Raw genomic sequence first — 22,582 nt, 5'->3', positions numbered from 1 at the left:
TCCCCGCCCATGCGCCTGGCATGTGTATTGAGACGAGATTGTCCCGGCCATCGGGGCACCGCCAATCAGGGCCTGCACGACTGCCGTGTAGAGACGAGAGCAACGGAATGAGTCGTCGGGGATCCGCCACCGGTGCAATCGTACAGGGACGACGTATCGAGCGTCAAGGGTCGCGCCAATCGGCGCCTCAGCGCTTGTCGGGCGGACGAGAAAGGCAAGCCGAGCAGCTAGCGCCCAACGCTGTTTGGCTGGCTTTCGGGCGTGTCGACGGCAGCCCCCAGTGCATGACGCAACGAGCGAAGCCAATTTCCCATGCCAAATCCGGTTTGCATTCCAGGCCTACGCCTCTTGCCGTTGCTTGCCAGGGTCTGGGCAGCGGTCATGTTCGCGACATCTCACGCCGTTTGCCTCGTCTGGATGGTCAGGACTATCGGCATCATCCCACCGATGCGGTCCATGACATCATCGGCTGGATTTGATACGACCGCAGGCGAAACATCGGACTAACGAACATTGCTTATCGTTGCACGGTATGGCATAACTGGTTTCAAGCTCCTGTTGGCTTCCCTCTTTGGTCCTCCCTTGCCTCAGGTGACACCTGTCCGACGGCGGACAATCCCAGCCTGTGGTTAAGGTTTTCCCCTTTTTTCCGTGTTTCTGTGCTTTTCGAAATCTGTATGAATTCTTTAGTCCATGCCCCTGCAACTCGCGACATGCATGCTTATGGTGGAAATATGGAACCGCAGCGGACTCGTAGGACTAGTCGGGCTCCCCGTCCGGAGATTCCAGACACCCCAGGCCGACCGTTGCTGCCTTCATGCCTGCATGCCTGGCAGCCGAGCCGAAAACGTTCCGGCCCGGCATTTTCTATTCCGCGTGCAGTCCATCTGCCTATTAGTATCCCCTAGGGATTAGTAGGACCTAAAGCCTGGCTAGAGCTTCGCAATTGATGCATTCGCCATTGTCCTAGAGAGCATAGGATTCGGTCATGATGTTTTGTGCCCAGTCGCACGGCGGTCGATCTCGTCTCGTCGGCCAAGAGACCAAGACACCAAGAATTGCCCGAACCGGCAGGTGTCAAGGCTTGACTATCGTAGGAAATGATCGCTTGGACTGGTGTCGCTGGATTCCGCCAATTGAGGAGTGGACAAACCGGTTCTTCTCGCAAGTCGCGACAGAGGGAATTTCGAATTCCTCAACTGCATCTGTGGTCTGTGCTGTTCCCCGTACCCACGTGATTCCTCTTCTGCCCCTTCTCTCTCTCTCTCTCTCTCTCTCTCTCCCTCTCCGCGTCGCTGAATCTACACCTCCCTTTGTTTTCAATTCTACCATCACAACGCTACTTCCTACTTCCATCATACGCGCCGAGGCAGATCCTATGGCACCCTGCAACACCTTCAAATCCAAATCCAAGAAACGTCAACCAGTTGGCCCCACTCGCTAACTGCAGAAACGGAGTACGGCCGAAGAAAACGAGGTCCGGATAAGAGGCACACTACGGAGTAAGACCCACCAGCTTCTTGTCCTTGTTTCTTCCGGGTACGGACGGTTTGCACCCGTAGCCAGAGACCTTGCTTGCTTGCTCGTCTTGCGCCTACCAAATGCCCTTCTTGTAAGCAGAACGGGTAAGCATTATTCTCCTCGCCTTTTAGAGATATATCTCAGTGTCCATTTGATCTATGACGTAGATGCGTATCCTCTTTCATCCCACCGAACATTCCCGTCATGTCTTTGACCAGATTCCCCATATTAGTGGCACTACTCGCTCGCCACGGCTGCAGCGAGTCCAGAACCGGGCACCGATTGTTGCCTGATCGACTTTCGCCATCCGTCCACTCGGGCCGTGGGTCATGTACACAGGGCGCCGGCATCACTGACCTGACAAGTAAATCGCGCGAGGGATAACGTTGATGATGTTGCTCTTCATGCTTGATCCAATCACACACGGTACCACAGCACACAACGCTCTCTGTCGACCCATGCCTGCGATAAACGACCGGCAACCCGACAAGATTCATACTTATCTAGAATCCATGGACAGGTTTACAAACATTTCCTACGGCGTCTCGTCCAATCATGCGACGACAATGTCCCTGGTCCTATCAGCGACACGGGTCAGAGGTGATCGTCTCGGGTTCTACGGACCACGACTGATCATCTGAGCGTTACATTGATTCCCTGTCGGATCCGAATGGAACATCACACGGGATGTTACAGCCGGCTCTCTCGGCCAGTTGGATGCGACTTGGACGAGATTTACTATCGGCTCATCCCGTGCCTTCGGAACGAAGGTTTTCTCGCTAGCTGACCTCCGAATATATCTCCTTGTCGTAAAGCAGGGATTCCGTCATCTACCTTGCTACCAAACCAGTTTCCAACGAATAACTGGCTGACTAGATGCCTATGCAGTTATAGCTAAATGAAAGCTATTATCAAATACGATTCCCCCTCATATCTATTGGCATCTCTTTTCCCGAGCCGAGACGTTTTGAAATGCGCCGATCCATGGGACCAAATTTGGCCTCGCGGATTCGACCAAAGTTGTGACTATACCATTCCACTGCCTGTTGATCCGAACAATGATCAAGGACATCATTATCAACCTCCAGATATCCTGTCATCATAGATACCCAGCCCCTCAGTGACTCGCCCCACGCCGAAAAGCCAGTCTCGGACTCTTCCTCGATCGCAGCCTTAACAAAACTTTCCACAAGGGCTTGTTCCAGTGCGTAGCGCAAATTACCGTAGGCGTTGAATCGCTCCGTTGGCGCCGTATCTTTCACTTCGGCTGAAGGGCCGGGGATATTTTCTTCCGGGAAAAGGTGCGCAAAGGAGTCCGGAAACAAGTACAGCTGCAAGCCTTTCTCTTCCGGGTCGCCATGTGGATAATCAAATACTGCACAGGACCGATCCAAGCGCTTGTAGCCAGCATTTATTTTCTCCACCATTTGCCGTGGGTTTGGATGGTCCTCCATGATTTCGGGCGCAGGGGTACGATTTGGAACACTTCGGGTGAATCCTGCGCTCTCGAGCCTTGCTATGGCGGCTGGATAGTCGTCGTCTTGCACCACAATAATGGGGGCCTACGGGGACAGGAATGGGTAGCAGGATTATAGAGGGGTTCATGGTCGACTAGCACTCAAGGTGTACGTTACCCCGACAGCGATGGGGACGCCCAGATACCACATTGCGAGCGCTGACCAGGGAATCACAGTGATGGGTTGAAGCGTTTCGCTCAGTCTTGTTGAGAGCCCATCGGGCTCGGTTTGTCTCGGGCGCCTAAACATAGCCGCAGTGATGATGTTTGGTTGGTCTTAGGCGGACAGGATGTTTTCTTGGAACAAAGAAGGTATGATGAATTCCGGTACTAATCCCTCCAGGGAGGCTTTACCCGGAATCACCCGTCTGGTCCAATCATATGTAGGAAGTCTCAAGGCTGAGATTATCCCCCGGAAACCTCCCTATTATTCCAACTGCACGAAAGAACTCATACCAGGCAATTTCCTGAACTTCCATATGGCGATGAAGCGCATTGAATATGCCTGCTTTGTCACTTCCAAACAGCTGCTTATCACGTGCCATCCACCACTGCAAAGGGGGAAGGGGTTGATCACTACCTATTGCTTCTCGCAACATTCACTCTACCCAATTCACTGCACCTCGCACACTGCGCTCAACCATCCTCCTGAGATCAGGCCATGACGAAAGGCGACAGCTTGCAGGTATTCAGCTTCTTGTCTTTGTTCAGCGCCAGCAAACTCGCATAGGGATGATGTCTGAAAGAACTGCTCGTTTGGTCTTCTTAAGCAGTCGTCTGCAGACGCAACGATGTGACAAACATCCTAGAAGCCGGCTGGCTTCATATAGAAGGCAGGTTCCTTCTCATGGAGCCATCATGTTGGCATCCTCCTGCATCCAAGTGGACTGTCGGCCCGATACCGCGAAAAGTTCCAAAAGAGTCCCCCGACGAAAAGGTATAAATCCTCAGCATGGATCCCTCCTACGCTCGACTCGCTTGTCATGCGGAAGCATTGAGACATCCACGAGGTTCCACTCTATCGAGAGGAAAACGAAAGCGTTCAGCCCCAAAGAACTCCCATTTCACGTCCGCTCGAAAAATCTCGATTCTGCGCACGATGGCAGAAGACGCTCGGTTCCCTGTTGACGAAATCGCCAGCCACGAAGAGGCAGAGATCGCCCCTACCGAAGCCTCGTCTCAGCAAACGATGGCAGAAGAAGACGCTCGGTTCCTCGTTGATGAAATCGCCAGTCACGAAGAGGCAGAGACCGCCCCTAGCGATAATCCCAACAGTTGGGAGCATCTAGTCACTGTCGAAGCTGACCTGGTACCCGGGGATGAAGTTATCGCCCGGGGCTACGAGCGAAATTATAACAACCTTGAGGCCCATGGGTTTCGGCCGATCTGGGCAGGAACGTACCCCCATCCTGAGATTCCCGCTGATATTCTAGAGCACCTGGACGAGGATGGAGGTGGTCGCGGGGCCGCTTTCATCGGTCCTCTCCGGAGTTTCGCTTGGCTTGCGGGCCTAGATGAACTCGTTGACGAAATCGACAGCCGCGCGTATGTTATTGAGGATGAAATTATCGAAATGCCCAGAAGCGCAGAATTTATGTGGGCAATTGTACCATTCATTGAGTTGAAAATCGTCTCATTCCGAACTGTGGAAAAGGTCTATGGGGCGAGGCCCCGATACCTTCGGGAATCGGGGATCCTACCAAAGACATCCCCCGCTGGGGTCACGAACAATCCATCGCCATTCCCCCTCGCCGAGATCACGCCAAACAACCGATTGCAAAGACCTTCGGGAAAGATCATGTGCATGAGGCTTAAGTCTGTGAAGGACCGCCGCACGTTGGAGATCAACATCCGTCGCCTAGCTGAAGGCCATCTAGCATCCCGAAACCTCTGGTTCCGTGGCTTGAGCATCTCTGCGTTGGAGTCCACGTTGACTTTCTTTATCCCGCAAGCCAATGAAAGCTACAGAGACAACGAATTTGGGCCGGGCATATACGTGGCCGATTCCTTGTCGGAGAGTTTGAGATACGCCACGAGGGGCGCCGGGGCCATCATGGTCTTTAAAGACCCTGACCTGCATAACTCCAATGTTTGGCGGCTCAGTGATGATGAATGGAATGCTTGGACCTTCAGATGGACATCGCCCAACGTCACTGCCAACCGGGCCGCCCCGGCAGAGTATACCACGGCCGATTTTGTGCAGGGGGCTCTTAGCGAAAGATATGAGGATCTGGGAGCTGCCAGGCAACGACCGCGGACCCAGTCTCAAGACACCCAGCTCGTTGCAGTCAGCTATAAAGGCTGCCAAATCTTGTCCGATTCTCTGCACATGATTATCTTTATTGATCCTAGGTAATCTTTTGCTTGGGTGCTTATCCTACGTGGCCGCGTGCTTTCTCCCTTTCTCTCTATCTGCATTATGAAATGAGATTGAATTGAATGTTTCTTTTCTTTCTTTCTTTCTTTCTTTTTTAACCGTCTGCCATGCGGATGCTTGAATTTCTAGTTGTTAGAGATTGAATTTTTTTTTTCTTTTTCACCTCGCAAAATATAAAACTCCTTAGCTTATTGTAAAACCGAAGGTCCAGTTTGGCCTAGTCAATTAAAATCATCGAAGACAGAAACTCCCAGTGCAATCGCCCAAGAACAGAACAGAACAGAACAGAACAGAACAGAAAGGGCCAAAAGAACCACACGCAAAACGACAATTCCGATCGAAAAACACCATAAACCAAAAGATATAGAATCCCAGTCCCCTGAACACCCAAATGAACATAAACCCCAAAACCGAACTCCCAACCAAATGCATCCCCACCCACTAAGGCGTGGTATGTATATGTACTTATTTACTCACCCCCGGAACATAATGATGAAAGGTAATCCGCTGCTTGCGGTCGCCTCCCTGCGCGGAACGAGCCCGAGCCGAGCCAGTCCACGGTCTCCGGCGCTTGTACGCACGATGGAGAAAGCTGTCGTCGAGATCGAGGCGTCGTTGCCCCGGCTGGGGCATTGGATTTGGATTCGGGCCTGGGGGGGTTGGGATGTCTGTTGTGTTTCGGTCAGTCAGGCGGTTGTTAATATCCAGAACGGAATCGAGGAATGTAACTAAACAAGTGACCAGGGGCGAGGAAAAGGACTCGGATGAAGTCATACAGTATATCACACCGGCTTGTCCGTGCCCTGTCCCAGGCGCGTGGCCGTAGACGCTCAGTCCGGGTGAATCGGACCCTGACCCTGGCCAGGAGCCAGGGATATGGCCCTGTGGATGATGCTGATGGTGCCCTCCGAGGCTGTAGTCACCATGTCCTGTCCCCTTTCGGACGGAGGAGTCCCGCGAGGCGAGGAGCCCTGGGATCGCGGAGTAGGGGATCCCTCGTCTCAGGGCATCGCGGAGGAGGGCGTATTCCTGACGTCGGCGGTCGAGTTTCGCTTGTTCGAGACTCGTTTTGTATTCTTCTGTTCGCGGGGAGTCGGAGCCCGGATGGTGGTGGTGAGGTGGCGAGGGAGCGAAAGAAGGTGGACTCTGACTAGGCGAGTGGGATTGATATGAGTCTGAGACCGAGAGCGAAGAAAGCGAAGGCGAAGGCGAGTATATCCGTGGGAGGTGGTGAACGGAAGGGAGCGGGCGATCGCGGGACAGGTTCATGGTGGTGAGTGGGCAGGACGGGGGTCAGGTAAGGCTGAAGAAAAAAGCTTTCTTGGCTCGAACGGATGTGGGTAGGGCAGGATATATGGACATCGGAATCCATCTGTGCTGTCTGGACTCCGTGCTAGCCGGATTCATCTACGGAGGAGGACTAGGGAATTAATTGCTGAGACAAACTGGTCGTAGAGAACCCAGGCAGCAGGGTTGCACCGGAATTGCAATAAGCCTCCAATCTAACGCCAGAACGAACTAATCTCGTCTAGGCCTGTCATAGCTCCTGTGTGGTAGGGACAGGCGATCTGGCAGCTCGAGCAGAGCTGAAGACGCCGCTACGGGCAGAACAGGTGCAGAAAGAGCAACTCGAAGACGAGAAGCAACTCCACATCACGCCGCATGTGCCGCGTCAGATATCGATTAATTACGACGGAGGGAAGTCGAACGGAGGAGATGGCAGACGAGAGGGAGAGGGGCGTCGTTTCAAGTGGTTTCGTCGCGGACGCGGTTGGCCGACGAGCCGGGCCTCTCCACCCAGCTAACGACTAGTTCGCCAGACTATTGCCGTAGGGCGAATGGTTCCAAGACGGAGATTGGCGACCCGCCACAGGGCTGAAGGGGTCCTGCTCAGGGTCAGCCTTGTCACCGGCCAGGCAGATTGGTGCCAATATGTTCTTCCGTTGGATCGTCTACTGTACACGACATACATGAATCATAAGAGATGCCCACCCAAAAAGAATACCCCGGATCATGAAATCATGAACGAGAGATGCCGAGGAATAAGAAAAAAGAAAAAGAAAAAAACTCCGCCAAGGGAAAGCAAAAGGAGAGACAGATTTGAAATCAAAATGAAAGTCGTTGGTTGTCTTTTCTGGTTCCTTTTTTTTTAAGTAAATTACACGGAAACAATCCATTCCCCACATGGTATCGACATATGCAAAATTCCAGAAATGCAATCATCCCTCAAGAAGGGACTCTATCGAGGCGGGTGTTGAGGCGTCATTGGAACCGAGAGCGACCCGGCGTTCGACCCCTGACTATAAACTCGATGATGACCGTGCCCGGGGTTTCCGCCGTCGCCCAAGACGCCAGGCCCCGGGCGCGCCTGCAGGGGGTGAACGGCCCCAACCGTCGGGGCTGGTCCGCCGGGAGCATAGCTCATCCCGCCCGATGGATTCGGCTGCATGATCGCCGGCGGCGTGTAGGAACGCCCCATTGGCATGGCCTGAGGGGGCGGTCCAGGCAAGCCCGCTACCCGAGGCCCTTGCGCCTGCGGTGGAGGCGTACTGTGGCCGTATTGTGCACCCGGGTATCCCATGGTAGACCGATGGGCCTGCTGTTGATGCGCACCGCTGACCATGGTCTGCACGTGCTGTTGGTAGGTTTGGTGGCTACTCGGATGCTGCTGACTGGGGATGGTCATGGGCACGGGCGTTGGCGGTGCCGGCGATGCGTAGGATGCCGTGGCGGGGGTTTGACGAGACGCCACCCCAAGGAGATTGGCAGGCGACTGGATCGGGGTCGGGGGCCCTTGTCGCGTACCGTAGGAAAGGTTGCTGTTGCGCGACGTGGGTGACCCGATGGTCGACCGCAGCATTTGGTTCTGCGCAGCCATGTCACGAGAGCTGGCAGCGACTGCCTGCGCGTGGGACGCCGGGGATGGCGCGTAGACCGAGGCATGGTACGACGGCCGGTGCGACGGAGCCGGGGAGGGAGTGGGAGCAGGAGATGGCGCAGTGAGATTTGGCAGGGCGTGTGCGGATACGGACTGGTTGGAAGTGTAAGGGGAGAAGGGCGGTTGAGGGGGGAGTGTCGATGCGGGACGGTTGTTGACCTGCTGGTGAGAAGTCGGCGGCTGCTGCGGCTGCTGGCCCCTGGGGTCAAACCGTGCCATCCAGTCGTTGTTCGCCGGCCCGGCAGAGCCGCCTGGAGCAGGGGCGTATGCTTGATAATCAGAGTACCCCCGAGTTGGCGGTAAGTACGGGCTCTGCTGAGTGTAAGCAGGGGCATTCTGCTGAGGCGTCGACAAAACGGGTTCCTCCTGCCGGGGTGCAGATGGTGGTTGGGAAAGGGACGACGGTACTCCCGTGTAAACGGGCCGTGACGGCGACGCTGCATTTCCAGCGGTATTCAACGAGGCTTGGTCGCTGGCAAATCGCTTGCGCGGCTGGGGCTCCTCGGGCTCATCGTTGAGAATGCTCATGATATTGGACCGCTTCGCCGGGACTTGACGGGGCGCCTCGGGAGGCTCTGATGGAGGAGGCCCGGGTCGAGGAGTTTCTTTGGGAGGCGACAGAACTGGCGGAGGCTGAGCCATGCCCATGGGCTGGCTCGGCAGAGAGTAGTATGACCGTTGGCTGATTGGATCATGCCGGACGGTATGAATCTCGGGTTCTTGTCTCTGCATCGGTTGCACGGGAGAGCTAGGTGGCTTGGTAAGGCTGGGATGGCGAGAATGAGAAGGCGTTGGGACCAGTGAAGGCTGAGGCTGAGCCGGGAGGTATGCCGGCTGGGATGGTGGCATCGCACCCTGTGCAGTGATAAGAGGTGACCCGTGCGCATCAATGTTGGACGACCGATACCCTTGAGCGTGTAAAGATTCCATGCGCGCGATCTCGGGGGCAGAAACGGGCGCTTGACGCGCGGTAATCGGCGCCTCTTGGGGTCGAGTCGTGGTATGAGACATAACCGTGGGTGGAACTTCGCGTCTGTCGTCTGGGAAATACCCCATGCGAGGGCCAGGCATGCGTGAGGCCATTGGGGCTTGGGGACGAGCCGCTCGTGTGGTGTCCTCGGCGAGAATTGGCCCCGTTGGAATGGGAGCACTGCTGGCCTGCGCAAGAGGTGGGTAACGGTTGGCATTGCGCTCCTTCTCTGGCGGAGGACGGGCCTGCAGAGGCACCGGCTGCGTTGGGGTGGACGATGCAACCGCGTGCTTGCTCTTTGGCGGCGGCCGATTCTCGTCCGTATCAGAGGCTGCATCAGTCTGCGGTGCCAGAGGCCGGGGAAGGATTATCGAAGACGGCGTGGCTTCATAACGCCGCTTGGACGCGAAGTTAGGCACGGGCAAAGGACCCGTGCGTTCACCACGCGCCTTCTTACTCTCTGCATCGGCAACAACGTCCTCGAAGTCCTTCTGACCAGAGTCAATCCGACGCTGGAAGTAGTTTTTCACCTACTCGAAATGTTAATCACCGCTGACTAGGGATTGTACAGGTGGATTCCAAGTCCATTCTTGGATTCTTACCATGACAGTGGTTTTTGTCTTCATAAAATTGGAGATGCCTTCAAAATCACGACCAAAGTGGGCCAGCAACAGGGGAAAGTCGCGCTGTTCCGGTACAGACCAGTAGCTAGTAGGCTGCAATGAACCGTAGCCAACCTCGGACTGTCGGCTGGTTGATGGGGCCTCTTGCTCCCCGGATTCAAAAACGTATACACCTTCTTTCTGTCGACCTCGGCCAGATTTCCCGCGCGGAGGCGCTTCCTGGGGCTCTCGTTCTGTTGGCTCTCGGGGTCGTATAATTGCTGCATCGTGTGTACCATCCATCGACGTTTCGGGTGCCTCCGGCTTGGGGAGTGGTCCCACAGGAGGCGTGACTGATGGCGGTGGGACGCTGATGTTCAAAGGCTGCTCGGGGGGTGTAGGCTGCGGTGTTTGCTGTTGCTGTTGCTGCTGCTGCAGTTGTTGCTGAGCGGCTTTGCCTCTTCGACCTCGCGATCCCGGACCAGTCCGACCGCGTCGACTAACCGTCTTCTCGCCTTGCTCTGGTTCCTTGGCTGCATTTCCACGCCGGCCGGCGGTGGACGGTTCCGTATCGGCAGAGGAGTCACCAAACGTTGGTGCGGCAGCACGACGAGGACGACCCGTGTCTGTGACAGGAGCCGGCTCTTCCTCGCCTTCGTAATCCGGTTTGACGACGCCCAAGTCGGCCATAAGAGCATTGGACTTGGGACGAGCGGATCTCCGGGCACGGCCACGACGGCTCCACCGCTTGTTCAGTTTCGCCTTGTACTTGATTTCCTCCTTTGTCAGGTAGTAATGAACAATACATTGCTTGAAGTCCCGGCCAGGCAAGGACTCGGCAATCTTGCCCCATTTCTTAGGGTGCGCCATGAATGCGTCGGTGAAAACCTCGTGCTCCTCGGGCGTGAAATCGTTCCTTGGAGGCAAAAAGCCAAACACGGCTCTGGCATTAGTCGGCTCGACAATATTGTTGGTATCTTTGTAAATACGCGCCTTGGCCTCAGGAGCTTCGAGCATGTCGGGAATAACCGCCTCCCGGTTGAGATCTGGCTGGGCGGTGGCTTTGTTGCCGCGGCGTCGCTCCAACTCCTCCTGTGCCGAGATCTCTGACGCTCGCAGGGCATTCTGGAAGTCCAGTTCACTGTTGCCCTTGAACCGCCTACCCTCCGCAGTTGTGGTAGGTGTCACCACGATGGGAGGGGCAGGTGGCGTAGCTGGTGCAGGAGATACAGAGGGTTTCTCCTTGGCCATGTCCAATTCAGAAACGTTCAGCCGCCAGGGCTTGTAGTAATGCAGGTATTCCTCCCGAAGCGAGGAGTTCTTGAGCGCAATCTCCTTGTTGCGCTTCATCAACTCAGAGCGGAAAATATCCTTGAGCGATTCATACGAAGCATCATTCTCATGACAAATCTCGAGATCAGAGAGAGGAGTAGGTGGACCAGAGGGTAAGAATGGAAGATGCTCGACAGTCACTGTATCGGTCGGAGGCAGCGAGTCCGCCATCACTTTAACTGCTGGCTCAGGCTCCACGGCGTCCTTTTCGGGTTTGGGTTCCACCGGAGCAGCGACGGGCTCCTCGACGGCGATTTGGGGCTTCGTTTCGGGAGCGGGAGGTGTCGGAGCCTTTTCTTGGACCACATCGTTGGCAATCAGTCCCAGCAATTGGATTCGCATTAGTAGGGTCACGATGCCCGGGTCTTCCAAAGAAGTCGGAGGAAGATCAGCTCGGAGCATGTTCATGTCTTTCTCGAAGATCCGCTTTCGTTCCTCGAGATAGTCTTGTGTGAATACAACCTTGTCATCTTCTTCCTCGTCGCTCGATCCCCCAAAGTCCGGAATGAACACATCGGGCTTTTCTTCAGTGGGTTTCTCTCTGGGCGGGGCCGCGTCCGTGACGGCCCGCGGGGGAGTTGTATGACGGGCCTTCGATTGCTTGGGGGATTCGGGGGAAACACGAGCCTTCGCGGGTGGCACATCATCCTCAGGCGCTATTTCTCCAGCTTCTAGATCCGTCATGTTCTCGTCGATCGACATCCGCTGTTCTCTTTTGAGATCATAAGCGAATGATGGCCTCCGATCTTTGCTATCCATGCCCTCACGATCTGGTGCCGTGGGGATTGGACCCGATGGCGGACGGCTATAGCCAGGGCGGACCCATTGTTTGTTGGTTTTAGGCGGCCCGCGTGACACGGATGGTCGTTGCTGCAGCGCTCGCGGCCCAGTGGGGATGTTTGATGAATGCTGCATACGAGGGGATGTATGAGGCTCAGGAGAAGTTGCCACGCCAGCAGAAGATGGTTTTCTGTTACCATCCACAAGGTTGGTGGCAGAACTGGCCTTGCCTGCGGGAGAGGTCTCTCCGTGGGGCAGAGTGACATCCTTGCCAGCCATCGCAGCGGGCGCCGTGGGCGGCGACAGGTCCGGCTGCCGTGGAACATGAGCAGGCGCTGCTGGATGAGGCTTCGACACGCGAGGTAGAGGGTCGTGAGGTTTGTTCGAAGCATCTGGAATATCATCACGTCGAACCCGTTGCTCCAGGGGTTGCTGTGCAGGAAGCCTGGTGGCCTTTGGTCCTGTAGGCGGTTGGACGGGACCTCGCGGAGGAATATCATCGTGCTGCTTCTCCGGCTTTGGAACGTGAGAAGGCATCGGAGTCAATTCAGCGGGCGGCTTCTCGGTGGGCAAGTCAGGGATAGGCGCCGTGACCGAGCCAAAGGCAGGCACCTGCGGGGCTGCTGGCGGAGGAGATCGTTTGACAACCGGCGGCAAGTCTTTCGCGACTTCCGGGCGAGGTGCGGGCGCGGGCGCAGGGGCAGGGGCAGTAGGAACAGGAGCAGGAGCAGCAGACGCAGGAGCATGGGTAGGAGCAGTGGCCGGGGCCGGGGCCAGGGCGGAGGCGGGGGCAGGAGTAGGAGCAGGAGCAGGCTCAGGCGCAGGAGCAGGAGCTACCACAGCAGCAGGCGCAGTAGGAGCAGAAGGAACAGGAGGAGCAACAGCAGGAGCAGCAGGGGCCTCGGTCCGTTCAGGCTCGCGGCGAGCCTCAGTTGCAGGCGGTTTGCGGGGCGGTTCGGGGCCTGCATGATCGGGAATGCGCTCGGACGGGGCGGGGCCGGGTTGTCCTGCCGCCGGCACGGACGAGATAGACGAAGTGCTCGGGATCCGATTTTCATTGCGACTAGGGGGCCGGTCTCTCTTCCAGGAATCCAATGGCGGCCGGTCGCGATCGTCGCGTTCTATCCGTCGGTCCAAGTCGTCGCGGCGGTCGAATCTCTCCCGGCGGTCCAAGTCTCGGTCTCGTTCGCGCTCGCGTCGGTCAATCTCTCGATCCCGTTCAATAGCCCGTTCGCGATCTCGGTCCCGCTCTCTATCCCGGTCAAGCATGCGATCTCGGTCGCGATCTCTATCTCGATCCCGTTCACGATCGCGCTCGCGTTCTCGGTCACGGTCGCGATCACGGTCGCGCTCGCGATCGCGATCTCGATCCCGCTCACGCTCACGCTCCCATCTTCCGTCTCTCGATCGACTGCGGCGGCGGAACGAATCACGATCATCCAGATACGGAATACGGCCTCGACCGCGTCCAATGTCCCAATCGCCCCGACCACGACCTCGCATGGGCCCCCCGCGAGGGTGGTGACCCGGGCCAGAAGACGGCACGTCGCCAGTCGCAGACGAAGCCGACAAAAGGCTGTCCCTCGACCCTCGTCGCATACGGACTAGATCAGGGTCCCGTCCCAACGGTTCTCTCATATCACGGAAGTCACGGGGTGGTGGCGGAGGCGAACGGGAGCGGCCGCGGCCAAAGCCGATTCGCGGTTCTCTGGGGTCGAAATCTCGATCGCGGCGACCCCAATCGCGGTCAAGGTCGCGGCGGAACGGTGGCGGACCGTCGCGGATGTCTCTAAAGTCTCGGTCTCGGTCTCGATCTCTATCGCGGATATCTCGATCTCGATCTCGAAAGTCGCCCCGGCCCGGATAGCCTCGACCTCGACCCCCAAAGGGCGCGCCTCGAGGGTGGTCGATCAAGGCCTTCGGACCTCGGGGTGGCTCCCTCCCCAGCGGCGGCAAGCTCACATCGTCAGAGCCACGAGGACCGGCTGGCGGCCTACGATCGCCGAAGCGTTGCGGCGAACGGTCACGGGAATTGAACCCAGACGATGGGGGATATCGTGAAGACATCACCAGATCATGCTAAATGGCGCGGGAACGGGCAACCTGGCAGAGAGCCTGCGACAGGTTAGTTTGGGAAAGAGAAAACCAAAAACGAAGAAGTGAAGAGAATTAACAGTCAACCGCAGCAGTACTAAGGAGAATAATTATAATAATAGGAATGAAGAAGCAAAAAAGTCAGATACCGGGAGAGGGCAGCGGGCCAAAGGGAGACAGCGCGAAGACGACCGACGGTACGGGGCACGTGATCTTGAAAGCGTGGACCGCACGGGCCACAGGGAACGGTGATGAGATAAGCAGCTAGACCAGATCGGGATGGCTTAGCCGCGGTACATGATTGGTGCGAGAGCGCTTAGCGGCAGCCACTTGGCGTGGGTGGTTTCAGATGTGAGGAGGATGGCCAGAGATGGGGAGAGGAGAGAACGCAGCCGCAGCAACCAGGGCAGTAGGAACGAGTGAAGGCAATGTCCATAACCAGACTAATCCGAGTCCCCCGAGCCCCAGGATCGGCTCAAAGGGCACGATGAAGCCGGTGTTCAGCGGCGGCCGATAAATGCGATTTTGCCGCCATCACGAGATAAAGGGGAATCAAGAGCATCAAAAACGAATCGAATGAAAAATAAAAAGAAAAAGAAAAATACCACGAATGAATACAGAGGGAATTCCAAGACGAAAGAGGCAGAAATAGAAGGAAAGCTGCGCACCTGTTGATCCAGCGCAACGTGTCACGCCGAGTTAGACAGACGGATAGCTGCAAGGAGGGACTCTGGGCAGCAAAGATCAAGACCCGTGGACCTGCCAACTAAAGTCTGCCGATATTATTAGGACGGACTCGAATCGTTTTTCGACGGAGATGACTCGGAAATCAGAGCCGGGATCAGACTCGGACCAGCCCCAAAACAAAAGACCAAAACCAAAAGATTGAAGATGTCACAAATCAAAACGAGGGGACAAGAAAAGAGAATTATAGTCAGGGTCGTCAAATCCAACGAGAGAAAGGTGGGCAGGGCGAAGGGCAGAGATGGGAAGAGAGAGGGAGAGCAAAAAGCCGATGGACCCAAAAGAAGGGCGGCAGCTCCATGCGGTTTAGCGCCACCGGGTCTAGGGGAACTCAAAAATCACCTGCGGGACGGCCTGCCTGCCTGCCTGTGCGCCTGAGGCCAGGGACTCGACTCCCGTTACGGCCTGAGGCTGCCGACAGGTACGCTGCAGCGCGCCTTGCCTGTTCCGGCTAGCCTGCTGCTGCCGCGGTCGTGACTCGGCGGCCTGAGGAATCCGGCCCCACCCCATGGTTCTCTCTGTCGGCCTGCCAATCAGCGACCCCAGTCCCCCCACTCGCTGTCTTCCCCTCACAAGAGAAGAAAAAAGAAAAAAAAGAACAGGAAAAAAAAAAGTACCTCCACCAGCCATCACACGATAAACTCAACACAACCACTGAATTCGCATTTGCTTTTCGTTCACGCTCCCATATTTTCCGGTCCAATTCCCTTTTTACTGTTTTTGTTTCGGTTGCTTTTTGTTTCTTCCCACCGCCAGCCATGTCTCAGTCGCAGCCCATCGGTGAGGTTGCCCCTCCTTCCGCTGCCACCAACGCCGTCCTAATGGCCTCGGAACCCGTGCCCGAGGGGACTCACCAAGTGGAAGGAGTGGATTTTGAGAAGTACAAGGGCCGCGATATCACGGTCGCAGAGATGGTGGACAATATGAAGTATATGGGGTTCCAGGGGAGTGCAGTTGCGGAGGCTACTGGGATCATCAATGATATGGTAGGCATCGTCACCCCGCTCTCGCAGCTCTCACTCACCATGGCAATTATTCATCTTTCTAGCGAGCATATCGAGACCCCGAGACCGGCGCAAAGACCACCATTTTCCTGGGATACACGTCTAACCTGATTTCCTCTGGTTTACGCGATACCATCCGTTACCTCGTCCGCAACCGCCATGTTTCCGCCATCGTCACGACCGCCGGTGGTGTCGAGGAGGACCTAATTAAGTGTCTGGCCCCGACCTACATGGGATCATTCACCGCGCCGGGGGCCGGTTTGCGTGCCAAAGGATTGAACCGAATCGGTAACCTGTTGGTCCCGAATAGCAACTACTGTGCGTTTGAAGACTGGTTGGTCCCCATTCTGGATAAAATGTTGGAGGAACAGGAGGCCGCCAAAAAGAAGGCCCTGCAGACGGGCAACGAGGAGGACGAGTTGCACTGGACCCCGAGTCGCATCATCAAAAGGCTGGGTCAGGAGATCAACCACAAGGACTCTGTGCTCTACTGGGCCGCCCAGAACGACATCCCCATCTTTTGTCCGGCCCTCACCGACGGCTCTCTCGGAGACATGTTATACTTCCACACCTTCCGTTCCTCTCCGCAGCGGCTCCGGGTTGACATCGTGGATGACGTGCGGCGTATCAACACCATGGCCGTCCGGGCCGCTCGTGCGGGGATGATCATTCTCGGCGGCGGAGTGATCAAACACCACATTGCCAATGCCTGCTTGATGCGAAACGGAGCGGAACACGCCGTGTACGTGAACACCGCTCAGGAGTTCGATGGAAGCGATGCGGGAGCTCGACCCGACGAAGCCATCAGCTGGGGAAAGATCAAGGCGGGCGCCAAGTCGGTCAAGGTGTATGCAGAAGCCACCGTTGTCTTTCCCTTGATGGTCGCAGCTTCCTTTGCGCGGGCTGATCAGGACGCCTCGACTGGGGACGACGTTTCTCGCAACTGAATCCAGTCCAGGCGGTTTGATTCCCAGCGCACGACGGAAACCCACGCACCCGGGTCAATTGGTGGATTCACCGATCATTTTCCATGAGGCTTCTCCCGATCGGCCCTTCTGGATGACTCTTGGTCCGGTCCCGCCATCTCCACTCCAAACTTTTCAGAACCGAATGATCCCCGCGTGGCGCACACCAACTCCCTATCAGGATTGTTCAGTTTGTTTCCCTCCCAGGAAACCAGGCCAGGGGATTCTGGAAGGGTGGCAAATCGGACAGTGGGCACGAAAGGGGGAAATTCCACCCGCGACGCGGCAGACAATGGCACTGGACGACAGGGCGGTTGATTAGTCGCCAACTGCGTGGAGCCAGTGGAAGGGATTTCTTCGTCCCGGATATCCGGGTCGACGGGACGGGCTTGACTTTTGAGAGGCAAAAGTTCCTGAGGAGAAAGGCATGGGAGGGCAAATCAGCGACGGGGGAGAGTGGAGCGGGCGACCTGTTCCACCGGTCGATCGCTGCGACCCGAACGGGCCCTAAGGCGAATTAGGTTCACTTGCTGCCGGGGGACTTGCCACGGGGAGAGACAGGACAATGAAAGAAGACCAAGTGAGAGAGGTTGATGGAGGGAAGGGCAGTGACTGCAGAAAGAGGAGAGAAAAAATCGTCCAGGACCATAGACGGGACCATAGAGATGAATCCATGAAGATTCTCGAGACACGCAGGCGATTCACAAGCAGCGGGATGCGACGGGTGGGACACGCTGACTGGATCTGAACACTCGGTCCACGTACTCGTACTTGTAGAGGGCACCTGTCGGCAACCAGCACGGAGCACTACCAGCCTACTCTCTGCCTGGAGTGTGGCAAAGCACCAACGCCAACAACGACGGAGCGATGAATTGTTTGAGAGGCGCATCGGCCAATCAGCGACCGGCGGAACCAGCGGTGAGCGGGCCCGTGATCTCTGGCCGTCGCCTCATCTTTCGGTCCTGCGGCGGTTCTTTCCTTTTCCTTTTCTTTTTCTTTTTCTTTTCTTCGCTGCTGTCGTGTCCCATCTTATCTGTTGTTTCTTCTCCTTCCCTTCCCTTCCTTCTTCTTTCTTCGTTCCTCGTTCTATGCTCTGGTCCTTGCGATCCCTCGTTCATCTGTCTTGACTCTCCTTTGATTCGTGTCACTTCCCGCCCGGGTTTAGCTCGCCCCGTGTTTTGCTGATAAGCCTCGTCTTATCGCGCTGGCCAGACTCTCTTAGCGCCCCCTCCTTCGCCGTCTGCCTCGCTCAGCTGTTCTATCGCTTGACTCATTCCAGGGCGTTAGAACGAGCTTGATTTCATTGTTCAGCTCGTTTGACTTTGTTATTTGAAGTGTTCCTTGGATCGTTCCTTGGATCGTTCCTTGGATCGTTTTGCATTTGCGTTTGCGTGCTAACTCCGTTCCACTCTTTTCGGACGGAGTGGTCTTCGCTATCTTATCTCCCTCTGGGTCCAGTAATCTGGGGAATAAGTCCAGGGACCTCGCTGTGCCATTTGTATTTTCTTGCCGACATCCGCTTGTCAATCCCTTCGTTGTGAATCCGACAACATGGATACGGCTCTCGAAACGTCGGTCGCCGTGGAGCAGCTGCCTCCCCCGATCACCCTGAGTACCGACTCCGCCTCTCTCCAGGTCGCCGGAGAGCCAGCCGTCACCATCGATGTGACCCATGCCGATATCCCAGAGCCTCCCACAAATAACGACCAGTCCAACGACCCGTCGGAAGCCGATCAATCACAGTCACAGGATCCTACCGACGCCTCCCAACCCGCTCGTCCGCCGCCCCCTGAGGAACATGCCTACTGGGCAGAGTTCGAGGAAGACACTTCCCTTCCCAATGAGGATGAGATGAAGGAAATTGAGTCGGCAGCGGATGGGGACTACAGTGCTTACGAATGTGAGTTATATGCCTGATCCACATGCATTTATCACTGGTATTCCGGGCTAACTCGGCACGCCAGATGATTACTGGGAGAAGAACTTCCACCCGGAACTAGATGACCCCGAATACCACCCGACGGAGAAGGCGCGCCTCACGTGGAAGATCAAAGGCGTTCGGGGCACAAAGGAGTCGCCAAACTATGCCAAAATCATACGGTCTCCGCCGGCGTACGTTGGGGGTTACTGGTGGACTGTTAAGTTCTTCCCTCGCGGCAACAATGTCAATTCGCTGAGCATTTACCTTGAATGCTCCCCCACAATGCCGTCTCCGGATAAGACTCACCCAGAGACCGACTTCGCCGTAGTACAGGGTCCTGCCGACAGTGATATCAAGAACACTGCCCCGGCTCTGAATGTCAAGTATCCTCGGTTGGAGGACTCCACCGCGTGGCTCGAGCACTACAAGTCACAATACCCGCCAGCTACCGATCAGAAAGACCCCCCTACAGACACATGGCGAGTCTCCGCCCAGATCGGAGTTATTCTATACAATCCGGAGGAGCCACGTACCGGATGGATGCAGTCCTCCTGCCACCAGTTCAACCCGCATAATCTGGACTGGGGCTGGACCAACTTCCACGCCCCGTGGGACCAGATTCATCGCCGCCAGCCGGGTCAGCGCCAGGCATTGCTTCGCAATGACACGCTTGCTTTCGATGCTTACATCCGTATTTTTGATGACCCGACCCGGTCGCTGTGGTGGCATTCCAGTGACTCCGAGCCTACTTGGGACAGCTTGAGTCTCACCGGGTATCGCCCTCTCGGTGACTCGGTGATCAACCACAGCGCCGAGGTCGCCGGTCTGGCAACTTGGCTGCACATTGCTCCTTTCTGCAAGATCATTCAGAAAGTCAACGTCCTGGAGCATCTAACCAATTGCGACGTCAAACCAAAGCCACTGTGTGATGCGTTGCAAAAGTTCCTGTGGCATCTGCGCTCGCGAGGCAAGTCCCTGCAGTACGTCGACACCGACACCATCACGTCCACCCTTCGCAATCTGCACGAGTATTCGGGTGATGTTTGTGAGTTCTGGGAGCGCTTGCGGCGTACCCTTGAGTTGGAGCTCGCAGGTACCGACGCCGGTAAAGAACTCGCTGCCATCTTTGATAGTCCGACTCCGGAGCCGCTTCCCGCGAATACAGACGGAGAAAGTGTGATCAACACCATTCCCAAGGACTTTAACTCTCGCATCTGTGTGCCTGCCGACCAGGCTGGCACGATGCACGAAGCCCTCGATTGGTACTTGGGTCAGAAGGCGGGCCGCTGGTCGCTGCCGCCGATTCTCCACGTGGAGCTGGGCCGTCAAAGACTCGACAAGGCGGCACGCCAATGGCGCCTGCTTTACAACCGGGTTGAACTCGATGAGGAGCTTGATTTGTCGCCGCGGGTCGTGGACGGCCAAAATGGAAAATACGTCCTCTACGGTTATATTGTCCACCGTGGTCGACGAACCTCGGGCAAATTCTTTAGCATCCTTCGTCCGGGAGGACCGGGCTCCAAGTGGCTGGCTTTTGATGATGGCAGTGACAATCGTGTAGAATGCTTGACCCGCAAGACCGCCCTGGGACCTCATATCGGTCTTGATTCGTCTCAGAAGGTGGACCATAAAACGGGACATGACGTCGCAATCGCCGGTATGTATATCCGCAGCGATGTGGTGCATGACTATCTCCCCGGGCCTCAAGGACCTTGGGATGTCGATGATGCTTTGAAAGGCTACTACGAGAGTGGAATGTATCCTTTGTGCCTTTCTCCCGATGACAAGCCCTCTGCAGACATACAGGTTGAGGTTTATTCAGTGCCACAGTATGATAAGTTGGACAGTCTCTTTGACACCTACGACCTGATGTCGCAAGCGAAGGCTGCCAACAACGTCATGTATCTCACCGTTCCTCGCTCAACGAACCTCATGGATCTCCGAAAGAAAATTGCCCTGTGGGCATCTGCAGGTGCCGACAACGCTACTAGTCCGGAGCATGTCCGTCTGTGGCAGATTGGTCACACCCTTGATCGGTTTGGACCGACCCTCGCCTTTTCCCGGGTGTCGGACCTGAAGGCAACCCTCGAACTTCCCTTGAAAATTGCTCGTTTCTGGATGCAAATCGTCTCAGAAGGTTTGTTCTGTGCATGTTCACTTACGTCGAATGCCCAGCTAACCCTACCGCAGTGGATGCGAAATACTTTGCCATGAAGGATCCGCAAGATGCTGTCACGACCGAGAGCAACAAGCCCGAGGAGGCTATCCTCGAGCGTGACGACTCGGATTCCTCGGATGATCGGTCTCCAACGCGCGAAATAGACGCTGCTCAAGCCAGCTCCTCTGGAACTACCCCCGGAGGCGACTTCGGCGACGACACTTCCACCGCTCCCGTAGCCGTCGAGGTGTCAACGCCTGAAGTCCCCTCTGAGGGCCAAGTTCAGGCTCCCATCAGTGGTCCAGAGCTCGATCTAAGCAGGACCACTAATGGCGAGACGGGTACGGAGAACGCAGACGATGCCGTAATTGCAGCCATCATCGCAGACGACGTTCAACAGATGGATATCGAGGAACCTTCTAATCCCGAGCCCGCATCGGAGCAGGCTCCAGAGGCAGATCCAGAGGCAGCTCCAGCTGAGCCCGAGCCCGAGCCGAGCCCGGCTGCTGCCTCATCCGTGGTCCCAACAGCGCCGGAGACCACAATGCCGGTGGAAGAGCCGGAGATTACGCTCCCGGTGGATCATGTGTACTACTTCATTCAGATATTCGATGTCGATACACAGTCCCTACGAAGCGCAGGCTCCTTCTTTTCCCAGAAGGAGGACAAGATTAAAGCTGCGGTGCGAAAGCATCTACAATGGCCAGCTAAGAAGGACTTTTTGATCTGGCAGCGTCTTGATGGGACCACAGTCACCACCATGTCTTCAGCGGACACATTCGAGGGCTTTGTACCTGATGGTACCTGCTTCATCGTTGGCGACCGCCTCACTAAGGATAGGTAATTCCGCCTCTCACTCCTGTTTCTATTGCATTCTACATTTCTACCTTTGTACACAGTGCTAACTCAAGATTCTCAGACGCGCGGAACTCAACGTGGCTGGCCTCTTTGCCAATCCCGATCAACTGGTTCGCTACCTATGGGCCTCCGCTCGCAACCACCCAACCAAGGCCTTCACAGGAACCAAGACAATCAATGCTACCTTCACCAGCGAGTACTACAGCGGTGACTTCAAGAACGGCTATTTCCACGGCAAAGGCACGCACATCTCCGACTCCGCCGCCACCTACTCTGGCGACCACGTGTTCGGCAAACGTCACGGCAAGGGCTGCATGGAATACCCAACCGGCGACACCTACGATGGTGACTGGTTCGAGAACCAGTGCCACGGACAAGGCTCTTTCGTTGAGAAGAAGACCGGCAACAAATATGTCGGCGGCTACAAGGATGGCAAGCGCCACGGCAAAGGCATCAGCTACTGGGAGGTCGCCGACGAGGAAATGGACCTTTGCCAGATCTGCTACAGCGAGGAGCAAGATGCCTTGTTCTACGATTGCGGACACGTCTGTGCGTGCGTCACCTGCGCTCGTCAGGTCGATATCTGTCCCATCTGTCGGAAGAATATCATCAGCGTGGTTAAGATCTACCGCACATAAATGTCCCGGTAACATCATTCGCCTTGAATAGTATCACATTCACAGCAGGCGATACAAAACAAAATGGGAAAAAGGAAAAAGAAAAGGAGCACAAATTTGACATGAATTATTCAACCTCACTGCGGAATTATTTGGGATTGTTTTTCATTCGTTTTTCATTCTAT

General features: G+C 56.0%; 7 protein-coding genes across 7 annotated transcripts; 4 read left to right on the top strand and 3 right to left on the bottom strand.

Annotated features, from left to right (window-relative positions):
* The first annotated feature begins 748 nt into the window (after nt 1–748).
* Nucleotides 749–1,519, top strand: P170DRAFT_98517 (uncharacterized protein). Its single transcript, XM_024855462.1, has one exon. The coding sequence runs from the start codon at nt 989–991 to the stop codon at nt 1,442–1,444; it is 456 nt and encodes a 151-aa protein (XP_024707490.1). The 5' UTR covers nt 749–988; the 3' UTR covers nt 1,445–1,519.
* A 913-nt stretch (nt 1,520–2,432) lies between these two features.
* Nucleotides 2,433–3,287, bottom strand: P170DRAFT_444229 (uncharacterized protein; the record flags this gene model as incomplete). Its single annotated transcript, XM_024850614.1, has 2 exons — nt 2,433–3,083; nt 3,156–3,287. The coding sequence occupies 2 exons, from the start codon at nt 3,285–3,287 to the stop codon at nt 2,433–2,435; spliced, it is 783 nt and encodes a 260-aa protein (XP_024707489.1).
* A 1,041-nt stretch (nt 3,288–4,328) lies between these two features.
* On the top strand, nt 4,329–5,378 carry P170DRAFT_322936 (uncharacterized protein; the record flags this gene model as incomplete). The annotated part of the gene is made up of 1 exon (XM_024843326.1): nt 4,329–5,378. A coding segment is annotated over one exon (1,050 nt), but the record flags the coding sequence as incomplete, so codon positions are not given.
* A 243-nt stretch (nt 5,379–5,621) lies between these two features.
* Nucleotides 5,622–6,897, bottom strand: P170DRAFT_507043 (uncharacterized protein). The gene is made up of 2 exons (XM_024854440.1): nt 6,191–6,897; nt 5,622–6,082 (listed from the first exon to the last, which is right to left on the bottom strand). Exons 1-2 carry the CDS (start codon nt 6,681–6,683, stop codon nt 5,880–5,882), a joined length of 696 nt encoding a protein of 231 aa, XP_024707487.1. The 5' UTR covers nt 6,684–6,897; the 3' UTR covers nt 5,622–5,879.
* Nucleotides 6,898–7,653: 756 nt separating this feature from the next.
* On the bottom strand, nt 7,654–14,103 carry P170DRAFT_444228 (MYB DNA-binding domain protein; the record flags this gene model as incomplete). Its single annotated transcript, XM_024850613.1, has 6 exons — nt 7,654–7,902; nt 7,933–7,963; nt 8,003–8,280; nt 8,314–8,718; nt 8,761–9,852; nt 9,925–14,103. 6 exons carry the CDS (start codon nt 14,101–14,103, stop codon nt 7,654–7,656), a joined length of 6,234 nt encoding a protein of 2,077 aa, XP_024707486.1.
* Nucleotides 14,104–15,632: 1,529 nt separating this feature from the next.
* On the top strand, nt 15,633–16,825 carry P170DRAFT_348458 (deoxyhypusine synthase; the record flags this gene model as incomplete). Its single annotated transcript, XM_024843677.1, has 2 exons — nt 15,633–15,860; nt 15,923–16,825. The coding sequence occupies 2 exons, from the start codon at nt 15,633–15,635 to the stop codon at nt 16,823–16,825; spliced, it is 1,131 nt and encodes a 376-aa protein (XP_024707485.1).
* A 1,569-nt stretch (nt 16,826–18,394) lies between these two features.
* P170DRAFT_351380 (putative MATH and UCH domain protein) lies at nt 18,395–22,418 on the top strand (the record flags this gene model as incomplete). Its single annotated transcript, XM_024843862.1, has 4 exons — nt 18,395–18,743; nt 18,808–20,901; nt 20,955–21,762; nt 21,842–22,418. 4 exons carry the CDS (start codon nt 18,395–18,397, stop codon nt 22,416–22,418), a joined length of 3,828 nt encoding a protein of 1,275 aa, XP_024707484.1.
* Nucleotides 22,419–22,582: the final 164 nt, after the last annotated feature.

Source organism: Aspergillus steynii, assembly GCF_002849105.1.
Source record: "Aspergillus steynii IBT 23096 chromosome Unknown P170scaffold_2, whole genome shotgun sequence".
Lineage (NCBI taxonomy): Eukaryota > Fungi > Ascomycota > Eurotiomycetes > Eurotiales > Aspergillaceae > Aspergillus > Aspergillus steynii.
This window is presented reverse-complemented; position numbering and strand designations above follow the sequence as displayed.

What these genes read in the sequence shown, in the direction of transcription:
- P170DRAFT_98517 (XM_024855462.1), top strand. Translation starts at nt 989, where the DNA reads ATGATGTTTTGTGCCCAGTCGCACGGCGGTCGATCTCGTCTCGTCGGC.
- P170DRAFT_507043 (XM_024854440.1), bottom strand. Translation starts at nt 6,683, where the DNA reads ATGAACCTGTCCCGCGATCGCCCGCTCCCTTCCGTTCACCACCTCCCA. An exon ending in ACAAGCCGGTGTGATATACT is followed by an intron (nt 6,083 to 6,190) that starts GTATGACTTCAT and finishes GAAACACAACAG; the next exon opens with ACATCCCAACCCCCCCAGGC.